Source organism: Cinclus cinclus, chromosome 3 (assembly GCF_963662255.1).
Source record: "Cinclus cinclus chromosome 3, bCinCin1.1, whole genome shotgun sequence".
NCBI lineage: Eukaryota > Metazoa > Chordata > Aves > Passeriformes > Cinclidae > Cinclus > Cinclus cinclus.
The window spans coordinates 1,628,541-1,648,670 of NC_085048.1; the positions used below are offsets into that span (position 1 = coordinate 1,628,541).

A 20,130-nucleotide genomic window follows, 5' to 3' on the forward strand; every position below is an offset into this window, starting at 1 on the left:
GGGATTGGGATTTAATCTCAATTCCTCCTGCCAGCAAAGTCCCGGCTTCCAACCCTCACGGCCTGTTCCCGGGAAAGGATCAAATTTGGGATTGGGATTTAATCTCAATTCCTCCTGCCAGCAAAGTCCCGGCTTCCAACCCTCACGGCCTGTTCCCGGGAAAGGATCAAATTTGGGGTTGGTTGAGATGGACGGGAGCAGCCGAGCCCAGTGTAAATAAATAAAATGCACAGGATTTATTCCTGTCCAAAATAAAATTTTAATGTAGAACTAATAAAAGCTGACAGCATCAGAAAAGAGGCGTTTTCCCCGAACCCGGCCACTCCAAAGGATCCCCAAATCCTGGAATTCCATCCCTCAAACACAACCATTGGAGCCTCATCCCCAGGACACGGCAGGATTAACAGAGGTGACGCAACACCTGGAATGTCCCCAGCCTCTCTGGGGGGGATGGGGATGATCCCAGGGCTGCCCTTCCCACAGGAAACAATGCCCTGTTTCATAAAATCTTGGAATTGCGAGGGACCACGGGGATCATTGGGTCCAATTCTGGAGCTCTTTGCGGCCGTGGGCTCAGGCAGAAGCAAATCCTGGGTTTTGCTCCCGGGATGAGCGTTATTCCCGGGATGAACGTTGTGTCCTTCCCGTTCTTCCAGGGTAAGGCTCTCCAGGAGCATCATTCCAGCCTTTTCACCATGTAAGGCCCTTCCAGCTCGTAGCCGATCTTCCTGTAGTAATTCCTGGTGCCGACACCTGCGAGGGGAATGATGACAAGGTTTAATTCCGTGGGGACAAAGCTGGAAAAGCCAGGACAGGCCTTTCCAAGGAGGAACGGTGCGGGAAGGAGCTCGGCCTCTCCAGACTCGGCTGCTGTGCCGGAGCGGGGGCGTTCACTCGTTAGCAGCCGGACTAATTAATTAATTACGGGGTTGTTCAGGCAGGAGCTGCAGCTGCTCCATCCACCCTGGATTGTGCCCCACGTCCTTTGTCTCGGGAAGAGCCGAGAGCTCCGGGAAGAGCCGGCATGGAAAAAAAACGGAGATGCGAACCCCGGGAACAACAAAGCCGAAGGGCCCAGCTGTGGGATCGTTACCGGGAAATGAAGAGCCCTACAACCCCCAGACCCGTTCCCATTCCTGGGAATGAGCTCAGCTCCACTCCAGGTGCTCAAGTGGGCACAATCTAATTTCCTCCTCCAGCAGGACGGCTCTGAGTGTTGTCCGAGAGCCTCTTCCCTGTCATTCCTCTCTTGAGGAAGGTTTTCCTGCAGGAAAGGTGGGGCAGGCCCAGCTCTGCATCCTTCCCACCTCAGCTAATTAGTCACAGGTGCAGCAACTGGGGATCCGGCGTCATCGGCGGCACAGGACGGAGAGAACTCGGCTCTCCGGCACAAAGAGCAGCCTCTCTTTGCTCTGATCCCTATCCAGCCTTCCTGGAAACTCCAGGGATCTCCAGGAATGGGCTGGAACAGGCAGGGAATGACCCTGGTAACTCCTTCCTGCCCACGGTGCTGCCCCCGCGGCTGCTCAGGCAGGTTTGGTTCTCAGCTGTTCCCTAAATGAACATTTCGGGAGCTCCTGAAGGGTTTAAAATCCAAAAAAAAAAAGCCCATCCAGCATTCCTCCCGTCCCTTGGACCTGGTCCCGTCCCTTGGACCTTGGTCTTTAAGGTCCCTTCCAACCCCAACCACTCCTGGATTCATCCCAGGATTTCAAATTGGATCAATCTAAGGTGTGGAACAGGCACCCGAAACCCAGACCTGAAATGTCCCCGTGTCCCCCGAATTCCAGCAGCTGGAAAAACCATGAGGAACCCCAAATTGGGGAACACCTAAGCAAAACAGCAGAGCCAGGACCAGGAATGCCCCAAATTCACCCCACTTTTGGAACCTGAAACCACGGAAAAGCTCCCAAAAAAAGTAAACGCATCAATTCCTCTCTTCCTGATCCCTGCCTGGAAGGGTTGGAATAAACCACGACCTTAATCAACATCTTCCCCAAAAAACATCCCTGGGGTTCATCAGCAGAGCAGATTTTGGGGTACAAAACACGGATTTTGGCTCTGGAAGATCACCCACAACCCCAAACAATTTTGGATAAAGGGTCAGCAACACCTCAAGCTGAAGAACAACCAAAGAATTCAACCGGTGGTTTTAAAACCACCTCCATCAGAGCTCTTTCACAAATTCCCCTTTCTTCCTTTATCCCCTGGAAAACGTGAGGGGCCTGAAGGCAACACACCAGGTTGCTTCCATAAATCCCAAAAAATGTTGAAAGGCATGAGTTGGGTGCTAGGCTTTCTCCTCTTGGGTTCAAGCCATCAAGGACAGACATGTCCCCGTGTCCCAAGTGTCTCCATCGTCATCCCAACCCTGCTCACGGCGGTAACTTCTCCCACAAAAGGTCCTTCATGGGCAAATTCTTCCCTGGAGAAGCCGTGAGGAGGCCGTGACCCTGCAGGAAGCCCGGACCGGCGCAGGACCTGTGTCCCCATGGAGACAGCGATTCCCGAGCTGGAAAAGAACCTTGGAATGCCCAACACTCCTGGAAGGTGTCCATGGAACAGGATCTCTTCCCAAATTTTTGCCGCTCTGATTTTCCCCAAACAGGCCCCAGATCCGGCGGGACCTGTGCAGGCAGAACCCTTCCCACAGCTCCAAGCTCTACCCTTGTTTTCCAGGGAAAAGAAATCCTTTAAAGAATATCCCAAAAAAATTATCCTGCAGGATTTGAAGAGTAAGACCAAAAATTTGGCTTTCCAAGTCAGAACTGGCCGAATCCCTCACCCTGCAGCGTTAAGTCAGGGATTTAATGTTAAATATTCCACACTCCATTGTGGCTGAGCTGGGCAGAGCAGGATCCATCCTGATCCAGAGGCTCCGATCCCACCTGCCTGGATGGAAATCCATGGCCATGGAGCCAGGGGAGTTTTTCTGGAAGCGTCCCCCCCGTGACAACCTTGGAGTGACACATCCTCTGACAACGGCGAATTCCATCCCTTTTTGGGACCACACGAATTGTGGCAAAAGCTGTTGATAACCTCCCCTCCCCCCAAAAAAACCCTGGAATTCGCATCCCGAAAATTAATTAAATAAAATTTGGAAGCCTGCCTGGAGCAGGGGACAGAGGGAAGTGGCTCAAGCACCAGGGATAAACACTTTGGTGGCCCAGAGGGACGGGACCGTGGCAGAACCAGCCCATAAATCCATAAATCCATAAATCCCTGTGTGTGACTCAGCCCTGCCGAGCTGGAATACCGCCACGGCATCCAAGTATCCTCCAAGATCCCTCCTCGGCCACGGCTGGCAGGGCACAGAACGGAGTGAAAACGAGGTTGTTTTCAGCGTCATTAACGACCTGCTAATGGTTCATAAAATTTCTGCGGCAGAGACTCGCCGGGGACACACGAGGGATTTCATTTCCGCGTTTTTCCTGGCAACCACTGGAATCTTCTCCCGGGACGCCGAGTCTGGGCACATCCTGATTTGTGGATTCCTTCCCCCTCAAAATATTCCCGGGGTAACCTGAGCTTCCCCAATGCCTCACCCCGCTGAGGTGCCAGCTGTGATTTTCCAGGGTTTTTTTTTGGGGAGTAATCACCTGGATCAGCGCTTTTCCTGTGGAAAAGGGAGCCTGGACATTCCAGGTGGACACCTGGGTAATCTGTGGGATCTCCGGTGAGTGAGATTGTCCTTTAAGGGTGCTGGGAAAAGGATTGGACAATGGGACAGGAAACAGTTTGGGATGGCCACGGGGATTTGGGACAGTCTTGGGGATTTGGGATGGCCACGGGGATTTGGGATGGCCACGGAGATTTGGGACAGTCTTGGCGACTTGGGATGGCCATGGGGATTTGGGATGGCCACGGGGATTTGGGATGGCCACAGGGATTTGGGAGGGCCACATTTGGGATGTCCAAAGCTCCTTCTCTTGGCCAGTGCCATACAAGGGGAACACTCTCCCACAGGTGGAATTTCACTTTTTATGGAAAAGTCACAGACGGAAGACAAAATCTGTCACCTGCGGCATTCCAAGGGCGCGGATGGCACCGAGCCAGGCGGGAAGCGCGGGAGCTGCTGCTGCCAGAGCACAGAGCAGAAACTTCCCACTTTTAACCCAGAAGGCCAAGAAGGAAACCACGAGCTCCGGGATCATCTCCAGGATCCAGGAGGATCCAAGGCCATCGCTGGGAGGACACAAAAGTGACAGTTTAGTGTCACTCGAGCCCTGGGTGTGTGACTTTGGAGTTTTGACGTCACCGTGAGCGAAGGAACGCAACCTGAGGCTGCGAAAAGAGAAGTTTTAAGGTTTTTGGTTAGTTTTTCTTTTAAACCCTCGCTTTGTTCTCCACTGAGTTCACGTTGACACCTGCCTCGCTGTCACACCAACGGCTCATCAGGAACGCCACCGGTGTGTCCCCAGGCCTTGACTCCAAAGCGAAGCCGACACTCGGGAACATTCATTCCAGGGTTTGCTTCGGAGCAAGACCTCGCTCCTCAAGCCGGCAGCACCAATTTAGGGGCTGAAGGGTCAAATCCAAGCTTTCAATCCATGGAAATGTAGGAAAAGAGGAAGAGGGAGGATTTTCTTTTTTTTTTTTCCTTTGGATGGTGATGGGAAGTCCGAGTTTGGGAATTGGGAATGCGCAGCAGCTCCGTCCACAATCTTCCCTGAGTTTCCTTTGGAGTGTCTGCTTCCCACAGGGCTTGGATTTATCTCCAGGGAAAACACGAGGCTGTTCCATGTGAATCCCAAAAAATTCCCTAGCTGGGAACGGGAACAACAGGGAGCAGGCAAAGGATCTGAGATAACCAAAAACTGCTCTATCAGCACGGAGGAAATGGAGAGCAAATCCCACTTGTTAACAGTACTGAGAAAACCGGGACACACCGGAGCAATCCCAGGAAAGTTCCGAATTTAGGGAACCAAGGAACGATCCCTACGGCAAAGGTTTTTATTTTAAATCAGAGAATTGGCAATGCATCTTCTGGAAGTTCCTGAAGATACTGAGGAGGTAAAAACCCTTGGAAAATTACAGGATTTTGGGAATGTTGCCCAGTACCCTGGAATGGTTTGGGTTGGGAGGGACCTCAAAGCTCATCTGGTTCCATCCCTCTTCCATGGGCATAGACAACTTCCACTATCCCAGATTTCCCCAAGGATTGTCCAACCTGGCCATGGACACTTCCAGGGAATTATGGGGCAGCCCCGGATTCTGGGAAACCTGTGCCAGGACCTCATTCCCTCTGAGAAAATAGGGATCCGGTATTATTTATCGAAAAGATAATTAAAAACCCATTTAACGTCACTGAACCCGCTTTAAATCAAAGCTCTGGAAGAGATTTTGGATATTTTTTCCTGATCCGCAAGCGTCGGGGTTTGAAGTTCTTTCCTGCAGAGCGACTCTCAGTGGGATCGATATTCCCACAGGGATGAATCGAGGGATGGAAGAGCTGAGTATTCCATGACCTCCTCCTGCCGGGAGCTAATCACGGCTGTGATTTAACCACGTCCTGATGCACTCACACCCTGCTCCCATCACTGCCTCGGCATCACGGAATGACGATCCCAAAAGGAAGAATCCTGCCTAAAACCAGCGGCAGGAATCCGCCCCCAAAATCCTCAGGGGTTTTTAATGTCAAATGCAAGTCGGGATTTATTTTCTTTTCTTTCTTTCTTTTTTTTTTTTTTTAATTTTTTTTTTTCTCCTCACTCTCCCTGTTCCTGGCTGGAATGCTTCCCGGAGATTTAAAATTACTGTTTTCACAGTCCCTGTGTCTGGCAGCGAGGTTCTGTCACGGCACGGCCCCGAGCAGCCACGATCCCACAGCTGGGGTAATTTGAAATCACAAATCTGTGATGGAAAAAGGAGGTTTTTTTGAAAAGAAAAAAAAATTGAGTTTTTTTTGAAGTCTCGGTGTCGTTCATCAGCTCAACAACTGCGGAACTTCAGTGGCCTTGGAGATGTGAGATGGGATTATTTGTCACCCCCTGATCTGTGGGCAGAAAACCTGGGATATCCCTGGGAAATCGTCCTCCAGCCTCCCAAAAATCCCTGCTCCACTTAAATCCAGAGTGGATTTGATGGGAATATGGAGATGGAGAACCTTCCTGATGGGACTGATCCAACCTTTCAGACAGAGAATTAAAAAGCGGGGGAGAAACGACAGCACCTGAACAGCATTTATGGGGGAAAAAAAACAAACAAAAAAAAAAACCAAAAAACCAAAAAAACCCCAACCAACCAACCGAAAAAACCCGCAAAAAACCAAAACAAAGAAAAAAAACCATAAAACCCCGAAACCAAACAAAAGCAACAACAACAACAACAAAAACAACACAAAACAAAAAAAACAAAAAACAAAAAAACCACAAAAACAAAACCAAAAACCAACCAAACAAAAAAACCTCAACAAAATATTGAAATGTGGAATTCCAGAACTGATTTTTGAATCCCGATTCCAGCGCCAGGAAAAGGCAGAGCAGGTGGAAAGATTAAATATTTTGGAGAAAATTCCGTAAATTCCATGAGGATTTAGGGGACTGCTGCCATGGGGCAGAGGGAGAGATGGGCACTGGGAAGTTTGTCTGATCCTCAGCCCCAAATCTGCCCCAATCCGAGTTTTGGGGAGGTTCTATCTCTTGAGGTTCCTCCAGAGGTGGCGACCTGGGAGATGGATTTGGGATGGGTATGTGAGGCATCCATGATCCGTGTTTTTTTCCTGTGGGTTCTGGGGTGATGAACCCGGCGATCCCGAGAGCTGATCCGTCTCATCCAGCAGGGAATCACAGGATGGGTTGGGGAGGACTTTGGGATGTCCTTATCCATGAAGGGACTTCTCTACCACCCCAACCTGGACTCGGATGGGGCAGCCACAAATTCCTCTGGGAATTCTGTGCCAGGGATGCACTTGAGGCGGCTCAGCACGCTCACGGAAATAACAGTGCTGGTTAAAAGGGAGCGAGAAGGACCAGGAGTGGAAAAATCCTCCACAATTTCTCCAGGATTTTGCTTTGTCGTCCCTCTTGACTGGGATCCTCCTTGGATTTCCCATCCCTGGAAGTGTCCGAGGAAAGGCTGGGACAGAGGAAGGTGGAGCCTGATCCAGAGGGTGGGACAAATCCCTCCCAACACAAACCCAAATTTGGGATTTGACGATGCTCCGAGCCCGTGGGGCAGCACCGGGAAGAGGGGCAGGGAGCAGCAGCTCCACTGGGATCCCTGCGGATCCCTGGGAAGCTCCGATGTCACAAAGCAGGAATTGAGAGAATTAAATTAAACCAATCCCAGCTCTGGATGTTTTTTTCCCATCCCTCCTGGGATGATCCCAATCTGGATCTGCCTGACATCACCAGGAACTCACAGAATTAAATTAAACCAATCCCATCCCTGGATGGTTTTTCCCTGTTCATGGGATGATCCCAAGCTGGAGCTGGATCTGCCTGGCTTCACCAGGAATTCAGACAGGTCAAATAAACCAATCCCAGCTCCGGATGTTGTTTTTTCCCAGTTTCTGGGATGATCCCAAGATGGATCTGGATCTGCCTGACATCACCAGGAATTCAGAGTTAAAACAAACCAATCCCAGCTCTGGATGTTTTTTTTTTTTCCCCCAACTCCTGGGATGATCCCAATCTGGATCTGCCCGACATCCATCACCTGCTCCTGCCGTCTCCCTCCGAGGAATCCATCCCTTTCCCCTCCGCGTCTCCCCGGCCCTGGAGCACTGGCCCGTGACACATCCCTGGCCCGTGGCCACGTTAATTTTCTCCTTGACAGCTCCCGGATGGCGACCTGGGACAGCCGGGATCATCCCGAGCATGGAAATGAGCTGCAGGCAGGGACCGGGATGAGGCGCAGCTCAGACAGCGCCGGGAGCCTCCTTGGAGCCGATCGCGGTTTTTAGGGATGAAGGGAGCGGTTCCGAGGGGGAATCAATCCGGGCCCTCGTGCTCAAAAGCTCTCGGAACCAGCCAGGGCCGGATGGGAACGGGAACGAGAACGGGAACGGAGAACGGCCACAGACGGAACCAGCACGGCACCGGAAGCGCTTCCCGGCATTTACCGAGCTTGGCTTAGTGCCGGAAAGGAATCTGCAGGAGGAGGTGGCCCCGTGGCCTTGGAGGAGCCCCGGCAGCTTCTCCTGATGGATCCCAGTCCAGAATCACTGAATTCCAGTCTGGAATTGCTGAATCCCAGTTTGGATTCCCTGAATCCCAGTTTGGATTTGATGAAATCCAGTTGGGATTTGCTGAATTACAGTATGGATTTGATGAATCCCAGTTTGGAATCACTGGATCCCAGCTGGGGTTCACTGAATTCCAGTTTAGATTCCCTGAATTCCAGTTTGGATATGCTGAATTCCAATTTGGATTTGCTGAATCCCAGTCTGGAATCTCTGAATCCCAGTTTGGATTTGATGAGTCCCGGTTTGGAATCACTGGACCCCAGCTGGGATTCACAGAATTCCAGTTTGGCTTCCCTGAATCACAGTTTAGATTTGCTGAAATGCAGTCTGGATTCCCTGAATCCCAGTCTGGAATCACTGAATCCCAGTTTGGATTTGATGGATTCTAGTTTGGATTTGCTGGATCTCAATTTGGATTCCCTGAATTCCAGTTTGGATTTCCTGAATCCCAGATCGGAATCACTGAATTCCAGTTAGGTTCACTGAATCCCAGTTTGGATTTGCTGAATTCCAGTTTGGATTCCCTGAATCCCAGTCTGTATTTTCTGGATCCCAGTTTGGATTTGGTGAACCCCAGTTTGGAATTGCTGAATCCCAGTTTGGAATTGCTGAATCCCAGTATGGGGTAGCTGAATTCCAGCTTGGATTCCCTGGATCCCAGTTTGGAGTCACTGAATCCATGAGCCCAGGACAACCCGTGGGATAAAATCACAGCGATGCTTTGGGCCGGAAGGGACCTTTTGGATCATCCCATTCCAACCCCAGCATCTCCCACTATCCCAGCCTGCTCCAAGTCCCAGTGTCCAACCTGACCTTGGACACTTCCAGGGATCCGGGGCACTCACAGCTCCTCTGGGAATTCCAGCCCAGCCCCTCCCCACCCTCAGAGGGAAAAATTCCTTCCCAAATCCCATCCAAATCTCACCTTTTCCAGTGGGAAGCCATTCCCTGTGTCCTGTCCCTCCATGCCTTGTCCCCAGTCCCTCTCCAGCTCTCCTGGAGCCCCTTTAGGCTCTGGAAGGGGCTCTGAGCTCTCCCTGGATCCTTCTGTTCTCCAGGGGAACACCCCCAGCTCTCCCAGCCTGGCTCCAGAGCAGAAAGAACAAACAAACGTCCCTCAAAAAAAACAAAAACAAACAGCCCCAAAGGTTCCGGATCTGTCATTCCAAAGGCACCGGATTTGTCATTCCAAATGTCCCAGATTTGTCATTCCAAAGGTTCTGGATTTGTCATTCCAAAGGTTCTGGATTTGTCATTCCAAAGGCACCGGATTTGTCATTCCAAAGGTTCCAGATTTGTCATTCCAAAGGCACCGGATTTGTCATTCCAAATGTTCTGGATTTGTCATTCCAAAGGTTCCAGATTTGTCATTCCAAAGGTTCCAGATTTGTCATTCCAAAGGCACCGGATTTGTCATTCCAAATGTTCTGGATTTGTCATTCCAAAGGTTCCAGATTTGTCATTCCAAAGGCACCAGATTTGTCATTCCAAAGGTTCCGGATTTGTCATTCCCAAGGTTCTGGATTTGTCATTCCAAAGGCACCAGATTTGTCATTCCAAAGGTTCCAGATTTGTCATTCCAAAGGTTCCAGATTTGTCATTCCAAAGGCACCGGATTTGTCATTCCAAAGGTTCTGGATTTGTCATTCCAAAGGTTCCAGATTTGTCATTCCAAAGGCACCGGATTTGTCATTCCAAATGTCCCAGATTTGTCATTCCAAAGGTTCCAGATTTGTCATTCCAAAGGTTCCGGATTTGTCATTCCCAAGGTTCTGGATTTGTCATTCCAAAGGCACCAGATTTGTCATTCCAAAGGTTCATGATTTGTCATTCCAAAGGCACCAGATTTGTCATTCCAAAGGTTCCAGATTTGTCATTCCAAAGGTTCCAGATTTGTCGTTTCACGGAATTTTCAGGGAATCCCGGATCTCTCCGGAATCCGAAGGTGACACCAGACCCACTGAGGTGCTGCTCAGGGGGCGCACGATGGATCCGGAATATTTGGATTCCGAAATATTTGGATTTGTGGGAGCATGTGTGCTGACGTCGTCAGAGGCGGGAGCCAGCATTCCCAGTATTTCGGAATTCCACATTTCCCACACCCGGTTTGCTCCAGGATCAGGGTCAGATGGGGCTAATTATGGGATGTCAAACCTCAAAATCAAAGGAGGAGACATCAAGAAGATGTCAGGAAAGGTCTCAAGGACAGAGTTTTGTCCTCTGCGTGCCTCTGGATCTGGAACTAATTCCGGAATTCTGGAATTCCACAGCCCCAGGTATGGTGGGAAATCCGTGTGGGATTTCATGGGAAGAGGTGAGGAGGGAAGTTCAGCTGTTTTGCAGGAAGAAAAATCCTTGGGAAATGCTCACAGGTCTGATCCAACCACGATTCCAACTGCTGGGAATTCCAAATCACCGGGAAGGAAATTGCCTTCATTTCCTCATTGATCTCATTTCTAAATAATTCCCATCCAATCTAAATCCAGGAATTGTGGATTTGGGAGAGAGGGAGGGAGGGAAGGGAAGGGAAGGGAAGGGAAGGGAAGGGAAGGGAAGGGAAGGGAAGGGAAGGGAAGGGAAGGGAAGGGAAGGGAAGGGAAGGGAAGGGAAGGGAAGGGAAGGGAAGGGAAGGGAAGGGAAGGGAAGGGAAGGGAAGGGAAGGGAAGGGAAGGGAAGGGAAGGGAAGGGAAGGGAAGGGAAGGGAAGGGAAGGGAAGGGAAGGGAAGGGAAGGGAAGGGAAGGGAAGGAAGGAAGGAATCCAAAGGAAGTAAGGAATGAATCCCAAGGATTCCCCACATTTTCCACTCCTGTTCCTATGTTTTGTGCAGGATTTTTGCCTTCCTATAAACACACACAAAATTAACACTGACATAAAAAATTCCTGCCAGGACGCTTTGGAGAATCCCAACTTGTCCCCGCCTACGGACAGCCAATATTCCTGCTCATTCCTGCCCCAAAATCCCAGTTAATCCAACACCAAACCGGTTTTCGGAGCTGTCGCATCATCAAAACTCCAAAAATTTAACTCCATCCTGAACCAGGGGCAGGAATTCCCTGCTCCAGGTTTATCCTTGGCTTCTCCTCAAATCCCACTAAAAAAATTCCTTTTCCAAAGGCCATCCATCAATCCTGGAACAGATAAACATCAATTCATCATTCCCACTTATCCAGGGCCACTTCTCTTAATAATTGCCTGGAGATCGGCGTTGCTAAAAATAGCAACTCTGGGATGGAAGGAAAACTCCAGGGAGCCTTCCCAGGCCCCATCAATCCTGGGAATCCGTGTCCCGGTTTCTCCGGTGATTTATTCCTTCCAGGCTGGGAATGAGGCCACTTTGGGCTGATCCTGGAGCTCTTCCTGTGATTTATGAGGAGATTCCAGCTTCTCTCCAAGGAAATTCCTGGTTCCAGGTGGATTCAGCAGCTGAAATTCCAAGCTTCCCTTTCCTCCTGCCCTGGGAAAAGGGGCAGGAAGAGGATCCCGGCTTCCTCCGGTGCAGGAACCGGGGTGTGCCCCACTGGCATGAGCCACTCCAGATCCCAGAAAAAAAACATGGAATTAGTTAAATTTCTCCCCAGGATCATGGATTCCTGTGGGAATGCCAAAGACTTGGGAGGCCGGAAAAGCCCTCCATTCCCAGTTTTTTTTTTCCGGGATCGTGACATGTCCCATGGTTTCACATTCCCAGGAACAACCAAAGATTTCAGAGCCTGGAAAACTCGTCCATGTCCTGGATTTCTGGGATGTGGCGGCACCTCCTGTGGCTTCGTATTCCCGGAAATGGCCTAGGATTCCACCAAGGATTTGTGGGATTGGGAGAGACCTCCATGCCCTGGATTTTTGGGATTGTGGCACTTCCTGTTGCCACAGTCACCCCAATCCGAGCGCTCCTGATCTTCACCGGGAGGAAATCCGGGATTTACTCCATTCCCATCTCCAGGTTTGGATCCAGGGATTTTACAGCAGGAAAGATAAAAATTCCAGGATCTCACCGCCGAGGGGAGGGAAGAGATTCTGCCTGAAATCCGTCAGAGCCGAAAGGAAAATTTTGGCACCCGATGGAGGGAGGAGATTCCAACAGGAACAGCTGGAGATGCCAGGAATTGCCGGGATTTCCCTTTCCTTCCTGTTTCCCACCCGAATTTCCCTCCCTCTGGAGGAAAAGGCGTTTCCAAACCGGCACCAATCCCAGGCCGTGCTGAAGGATCAGCTGGAAAAATCCTGGATTTCTCTGGACTTTTCCCAAATTCATTCCCTAAAGGTGAGCAGGACCCAACCGGCTGCAGGACTTGGAGTTGGAGAAGATCTCCCAGGATCCTGCTTTCCAACCCCCTGGAATGATTTCACCCCTCCGAAATTACAATTTCTGCTCCTTTTTAACAACGGGATGAGCTCCAAACTTCTCCCGACCCCCTCCACGCCCTCCAGTCCCAAAATTCCGTATTTTCCCTCTCGGAAAAATTATTTCCTGTTGGAAATGTGACTTTGAACGGGCTCCCGTATTAAAAAAGTTTCACTTCCGACCCCAAAATTCCGTCCTCTGATGGAGGAAAAAACTCCTGGCTGCGTTTTTTTTTTTTATTCCGGATAAAACCTCCGGGAGGACTGGAATTCAGCAACTCCAAGGAAAGAGCTGGAAAACCTGTGGATCTTGGAGAAATTGCAGGATTTTGTGCTTGGCACTCCAGGGATACAAACGGAATCCAGGTGGAATTCCCAGTTCAGAGTGACACCAAACAGGAATAGGGAAATGATTGGGAGACGGAATCACGGAATTCCAGAATCCAGGTGGAACTCCCAGTTCAGAGTGACACCAAACAGGAATAGGGAAATGATTGGGAGACGGAATCATGGAATTCCAGAATCCAGGTGGAATTCCCAGTTCAGAGTGACACCAAACAGGAATAGGGAAATGATTGGGAGACGGAATCACGGAATTCCAGAATCCAGGTGGAATTCCCAGTTCAGAGTGACACCAAACAGGAATAGGGAAACAACTGGGAGATGGAATCACGGAATTCCAGAATCCAGGTGGAATTCCCAGCTCAGACCGACACCAAACAGCAGCAGACATTGGGAAACCACTGGAAGTTGGAATCATGGAATTCTGGAGCGGTTCAGGTGGGAAGGGATCTTCAATCCCATCCCATCCTAATCCCAATCCCAACTCCTCCCCCAGGATGTTCCAAATTTTCCTTGGGCACTTCCAGGGATGGAGCAGCCACAGCTGCTCCAGGAACGAGAAGCAAACAGAATCCAGAAAAATCCAGAAAATTCTCTTGGAGCATCCGGCTCCTCCTGCACGTTGTCGCCTCTCTCCCCCTGAGCCTCATCAATGATCCATGAAAATCCCGGGATTTTGGAGCTGGAAGCACACAGGTAGCTGTTCAGCAGCTCGGATCCGAGCTGTGGATTTCTGCTTTTTTGGGATTGTTTTTTTGTTTTCCTTTTTTTTGGTGGGGCAACAGAAAATGAGGATTTTTTTCTTTTTTTCCAAAAAAAAACCCCCTCTGGATCAGACCTCTGCTGTTACATCCCTAAAATTCTTACGGCAACAAGAATTCCTCTCCCCGTCCTTCCTCTATAATTTAATTTATATTAAATTATTTAGTTTATAATATTTTAATTTATAATTTCTAAATTTATATTAAATTATTTCATTCCAGAGGGTGGAACAGCTCCCCAGGGAACGGCCATATTCCCAAAGCTCCCAGGTCCAGCAGGGATTCCTGGATCCCGGATATTCCACAGCTCCATCCACCTGGAAAAGCTTCCTGGAGTTGCCACAGTTCCCAGAATCCCATAAAATTCCAACCCAAACTTCTCCCTCTGATGTCCTCAATGCCAGGAAAAAATTGGAGAGGAGGAAAGGCTCCGGCTTTTTCTCCGAGCTCCTTTCTCCGGGATAATTCCGGATGCATCCTCCCTGACCCGAGGAGTGTTCCCAGCAGTGGGGTAATTTTGAGATTAAGATAAAAATATCCTAAAAAAAAAAAAAAAATCCCAAGGGATAAAGTAAAAAATACCTGAAATCACGGCGATTTTCCGTGCCCCGTGCTCCTCCTTGGCGATCCTTTCCGCCTCCTCCATCAGCAACATTCCAAATCCCTGGAATGGCAGAAATAACAGGGAAATTAAAATGAAAACAAAATTTTAAAAATGGAAAAACTAACTGAACAAAATAATTAAAATTAAAAAGAAAGGGGAGGGAAAAAAAAAAAAAAAAAAGGGAAGCTCTGTCAAAATGGAAGCCACGAGCAAGGTCAGAATCCGGTTCCAAAAGATCCGGATTTTTGGTGCAGGAATGACGCTGCAGTCAGGAATGTCGCAGGATTGAGATCAACAACGAATTCCTCGAGGAGTTTTTTCATCATCGTGGAATTATTCACCGGAGCTTCCGGTGTCCGGCTGGGTCTCCACGGCAGGAACGGGATGGGGTGAAATCCCCTGATGGGAAATCATCCTGGAATTTTAAACTGGAGAATTCCCAGTACCAGAGGGCAGGGAGAGGTGGGATAGGGGGAAGGAATTCCTGGCTGGGCTGGAATTCCCAGAGAAGCTGTGGCTGCTCCTGGATCCCTGGGAGTGTCCAAGGAAAGGCTGGAAAAATTTGGGATGGTGGGGTTGGAATGGGATGGGATTGAGGATCCATGGATCCCATCCCAAACCATTTTGGGATTTGGGGATCCAGGACATCCTGGATCCCAGAGGGATTTTTATGCAATGAGGGGGGTTTTTATGGAAAAAGGGGTTTTTTATGGAATTCAGGGATGGAAAAGGGAAGGGAGACCCTTCCTGGAGTCCTGAATTCTCAGGGAATTCCCAAAATTCCTTCCCAGAGAGGAGTCAGGATGGGAATGGATCCAATGCCGGCCTGGGAGGGAATTTCCTGGGAAAGGGGAAATGGGATTTGGGAAGGAATTCCCAGCAGGCCTGGAATTCCCAGAGAATCCCTGGGAATGTCCAAGGAAAGGCCGGAAAAATTTGGGATGGTGGGGTTGGAATGGGATGGGATTGAAGATCCACGGATCCCATCCCAAACCATTCCAGGATTCTGGGATCCAGGACACTCAGGATCCATCCCGAGGGATTTTTTAATGGAATTCGGGGATGGAAAAGGGAAGGGAGACCCTTCCTGGAGTCCTGAATTCCCAGTGAAGCCCCTGAATCCCAAAATTCCTTCCTGGAGAGGAGTCGGGATGGGGATGGATCCAATGTCAGGCTGGGAATGGAGGGAATTCCCTGGGAAAGGGAAGCTTGGGGTGGGATCTTGGGAAGGAATTCCTGGCTGGGAGGGTGGGGAGGGGCTGCAATTCCCAGAGAATCCCTGGATCCCTGGGAATGTCCAGGGGAAGAAATTTGGGTGCCGTAATTCCAGACTGGGACCTTAAATCCCATCCCATTCCAACCCCGACACATCCCACGATCCCAGGCTGCTCCAACCTCTCCTGGGATCCTGAGGCAGCCACGGATTCCTGGGAATTCTGATCCAGCAGGAACAACCCATCCCACAAAAGTCCCCTTGGAAAAAAACCAGGGCAGCACCAAATCCAACCTCCCCTTCCCGGGGGGGGTGGGAATTGCTGCAGGTTCCAGGACCGGAATTGCTCCCGCGAGCAGGAATTCATTCACAAAGGAAATCCAAAGGCAAATCAGCTCCGGAGGGTTGGGAATGAAGCAGTTCCGGGAGCATCCAGCAAGGAACTTTTTAAATTCTCAAGGAATTTTCTTAAACCTCAGGGCCCCTGCAGAGGCTGGAACGTCATCCCAAAGGAAAAAAAAAAAAACAAACAAAAAACCAAACAAACTAAAAAACACTCGGAAGCGACAGAATTCCAGCAAAAAAAAAAAAAAAAAAAAAAAAAAAGAGCTCAAATCCCAACTCAGAGCAGCTGGGCCAAACGAAACAAAATTCCAATTTTTTTTTTTTAAGCAGGGTGGGAAGAGATGGAACGGGGAGGCAAAACCCAGAGGGAAACTGGGGAATGTGTGGAATACCTGGTGCTGGAATTTGGAGGGATCACGGGTGCTGACGGGCACCACGCTGCCGTAGACGTGCAATTCCCGGACGATGGAGACGCCGCCCTTGAGCTCCGGCCGGAAAGATTCGGGAGAGCACTTCCGTAGGCGCAGGAGCCCCACCAGGATGTCCTGCTCGGGATCCTCGTAGGACAGGAACGTCTCCCAGCCCCCGTTGGCCACGTAATCCCGACGGATCAACTCCACCTGATCCGGGAGAGGGACGGATGAGGAGGGAGAAATGGAAAATCTGAGACCGAAGATGATTCCATGGATCCATAAATATGGCTCAGGGCAAAGAGGAAGAGTTTCCCTAAAACCAGTTTAATTCCAGACGGGAAATTTAGAATTGGCCGCGTAATCCTGACGGATCAACTCCACCTGATCCGGGAGAGGGACGGATGAGGAGGGAAAGGAGGGAAAAGGGAATCTCTGAGACCGAAGACGATTCCGTGGATTTGTTAACATTCGTCAGAGCAAGCAGGAAGAGCTTTCCCAAAGCCACTTCAATTCCAGACGGGAATTTGGAATTGGCCGCGTAATCCCGACGGATCAACTCCACCCGATCCGGGAGAGGGACGGATGAGGAGGGAGAAATGGAAAATCTGAGACCGAAGCTGATTCCATGGATCCATAAATATGGCTCAGAGCAAAGAGGAAGAGTTTCCCTAAAACCAGTTTAATTCCAGATGGGAATCCCAATCCCAGTGCTGGGATCTCTCTGGCACAGAACCATGGGATGGTTTGGGATGGGATCCCTGGATCCTCAATCCCATCCCAGGGACACCTTCTGCCATTCCAGGTTGCTCCAGCTTTTCCTTGGAAGCTCCCAGGGATTCTCTGGGAATTCCAGCCCAGCCGGGAATTCCTTCCCAAATCCCATTTTCCCCTTTCCCAGGGAATTCCCTCCATTCCCATCCCGGCATTGGATCCATCCCCATCCCGACTCCTCTCCTGGAAGGAATTTTTGGGAATTCCCTGGGAATTCCAGGAAGGGTCTCCCTTCCCTTTTCCATCCCCGAATTCCATAAAAAAAATCCCTCAGGATGGATCCTGAGTGTGCTGGTTCCCAGAATCCCGGAATGGTTCGGGATGGGATCTCTGGACCTTCAATCCCATCCCATTCCAACCCCAACACTTCCCACTATCCCAGACTGTTCCAAACCCCACCCAGGTCGCACCTGGACCCTTCAGGGACAATTCCCTGTCCCTAAACCCTCTCTGGAGTTCCCCTTTTTCCTGAGGTTCCCCTTTTCCCTGCGAAATTCCATTAAATCTGTGGCACTCCCTTGGAACTTTCAACCTGAGCTCCCAGCTCCTCGTTATCCCGACGGAACCCCTCACTTTTTCAGGAATCAGGACCAGGCCCCTCTCGGATCTGTCACTCCTGCCATCAATAATTTCATTTTTCCAGCCTTCCTAAAACCTCCCTCCGGAAAATCCGGCTCCGGGCGCCACCAAAAACGCCTCAAATCCGCTTCCAAAAAATTGGGAATTCGGTCACGAGACCCCCACCCACCCCAGGCGGAAAGGCAGAGGCGTTAATTAGCGGCGGTGATTAATTAAACTGAGCCCGTTGTTCGTTTACAAAGCCCCGACGAGAATCCATGGAAAACGCTCCCGTTTTCCCGGGATTTCTGCTCCCGCTGAGCCGAACAAAGGGAATTTTCCGCTCGGAGAAACTCGGGATGAGCTTTTTTCCCCTCCCCAAATTTACAATTTAAATCAGATCGGAGTTGCCTCCAACAGAAAGTCGGGAAGAGAATTCCCGGGAATCTGGGCAGCCTCGGTTCCTGCAGGAATCTGGGAAGAACGGGACGATATTTTTTGGGGATTTTTTTTTTTTTAGCGGATTTGCGTATTTCGCTCGTCACGGAGGAGAAAAGGAGAATAAAACTCCCTGGAATCTCTGATTGGAAAATAAAAAAAAAAAAAACCAACAAAACTTCCAGCTGCTGAACTCTGGGAATATTCTCCAAACTCCTGGAAGCTTGAGGAAATCAGTGGAATTCCAAAGCAGGAATAAAGAAGAATTTTAGGAATTTCAATTTGTGGTTGGGTTTTGGGAATTGGGATGGGGAGAGGAATTTGGAAATTGTCTCCCTGATCCAGGTTTTTTTTTTTTTTTTTTTTTTTTTCCCATCACCCAAGCGATTCCTGCCGGAATTAAATTTGTTGGGAGAAAAAAAAAAAAAAAAAAAAATTTTTTTTTTGTCCTTCCTGAACGTCAGCAAAGGAAAAGGAGGAGGAACTAAAAAATGTGGAAATCTATCCAAATTAAAAAAAAAAAAAGCTCGAAATTTCCCATTTTTATTCCCAAAGGACACGGGGGTTTATGGGATTTCCCAAATCCGGGTTTTAACAGGGATGGAGGATATTTTATGGGAATGCAAACACCCCAAACCCACAGCGGCGGTCGGTTTATTGAACATCCATCCATCCGTCCATGAATTTCCTTTAGGAAAAAAGATCCAGGGAATTAAAAAAAAAAAAAAAAAAAAAAAAACCAAAAAAAACAAGGAATTTTTTTTTTTTCCAGGGAATATTTTTAAAAATAAAAAAGGGAATTTTTACCTGGTACGGCCTCACTTTGTGGTGGATTTCCTGAATTCCGACCTCTCTCGTCCTCACGTCGCGGCACTGGGGGTGGAAAAAAATGCGGAATGCGGGTGAAAATCCCAGGAAATTCTGGAAAATTCCAGAAAACTCCCGGGTTCTAAACCCCACGGGAAGAGCTTGCAGGGATGAAATTCCGATGGGAAAATTCCATTGGAATGGTGAAGGGAAAAAACCGGGGAAAATCAATCCCTGAGGGAAAAAATTCCCGAGCCGCAGGGCTTGGAGGGAAAGGAAATTTCCAGAAAAAAATAAAAAAAAAACCCTTTGGCATTGGAAAGGTGGAAGGAACATTGGGAAGATGGGAATTCTTGAATAAAAAAATGTTTGGAATTTCTTTTTCTTCTTGATTTTCAAGGGAAACTACTCCAGAAATCCCAAATATCCCGTTCCAGGAACATCTCCCACCATCCCAGGGAGTTCCAAAATTTCCTTGGATGCTTCCAGGGATTTTCTGGGAATTCCTTCCCAAATCCCATTTTCCCCTTTCCCAGGGAATTCCCTCCCAGCCTGGAATTGGATCAGTCCCCATCCTGACTCCTCTGCGGGAAGGAATTTTGGGAATTCCCTGGGAATTCCAGGAAGGGTCTCCCTTCCCTTTTCTATCCCCGAATTCCCAAAATTCCATAAAAAATCCCTTGGGATGGATCCCGAGTGTCCTGGATCCCAAAATCCCAAAATGGTTTGGGATGGGATCCGTGGATCTTCCATCCCATCCCAACCCCGCCATCCCAAATTTTTCCAGCCTTTCCTTGGACATTCCCAGGGATTCTCTGGGAATTCCTTCCCAAATCCCATTTCCCCCTTTCCCAGGGAATTCCCTGCAACTCCTCTCCAGGAAGGAATTTTGGGAATTCCCTGGGAATTCGGGACTCCAGGAAGGGTCTCCCTTCCCTTTTCCATCCTGGAATTCCATAAAAAATCCCTCGGGATGGATCCCGAGTTTCCCGGATCTCCCAGAATCCTGGAATTCTTTGGATGGGATTTGGGAGTTTCTCTCCAATTTTTCCCTCAGGCAAATGTGTGGGAAAGAGAAAAGCAGGAAAAAATTTTAAAGGAATTTTTTTTTTTTTTCCTTCCTCTTATTTCAGTGCTCCGATTCTGCTGAAAATACGGGGAAAAAAAACAGGGAAAAGAAAAAAGGGGGAAAAAAAAAAAAAAAGGGATTTCACCACCCAATTTCCCAGGAGAGGGGTGGAAGAACAAAACCGGAATTCACCCCAAACAAAAACAGTTTTTTACTCATTAATTTGTTTTTTTAAAAGATATTTTAAAATTCTAAAATATATTTTTTTTAAATATATAG

At 49.1% G+C, this 20,130-nt stretch overlaps 1 protein-coding gene across 3 annotated transcripts in view; it reads right to left on the minus strand.

The window, feature by feature from the left end:
• Nucleotides 1-291: 291 nt before the first annotated feature.
• Nucleotides 292-20,130, minus strand: part of ELP3 (elongator acetyltransferase complex subunit 3) — a 112,472-nt gene continuing 92,633 nt past the window's right edge. The window contains exons 12-15 of one of the 3 annotated variants that reach the window (XM_062489593.1): nt 18,783-18,848; nt 16,188-16,415; nt 14,216-14,297; nt 292-753 (exon numbers count right to left, since the gene is read on the minus strand). In XM_062489593.1, the coding sequence (XP_062345577.1) occupies nt 677-753; nt 14,216-14,297; nt 16,188-16,415; nt 18,783-18,848 (453 nt within the window). In that variant the 3' untranslated portion in view covers nt 292-676. Of the gene's footprint in view, nt 754-14,215; nt 14,298-15,646; nt 16,416-18,782; nt 18,849-20,130 lie in introns of those variants that run through there. The other 2 variants (XM_062489592.1, XM_062489591.1) reach the window with 2 other exon arrangements.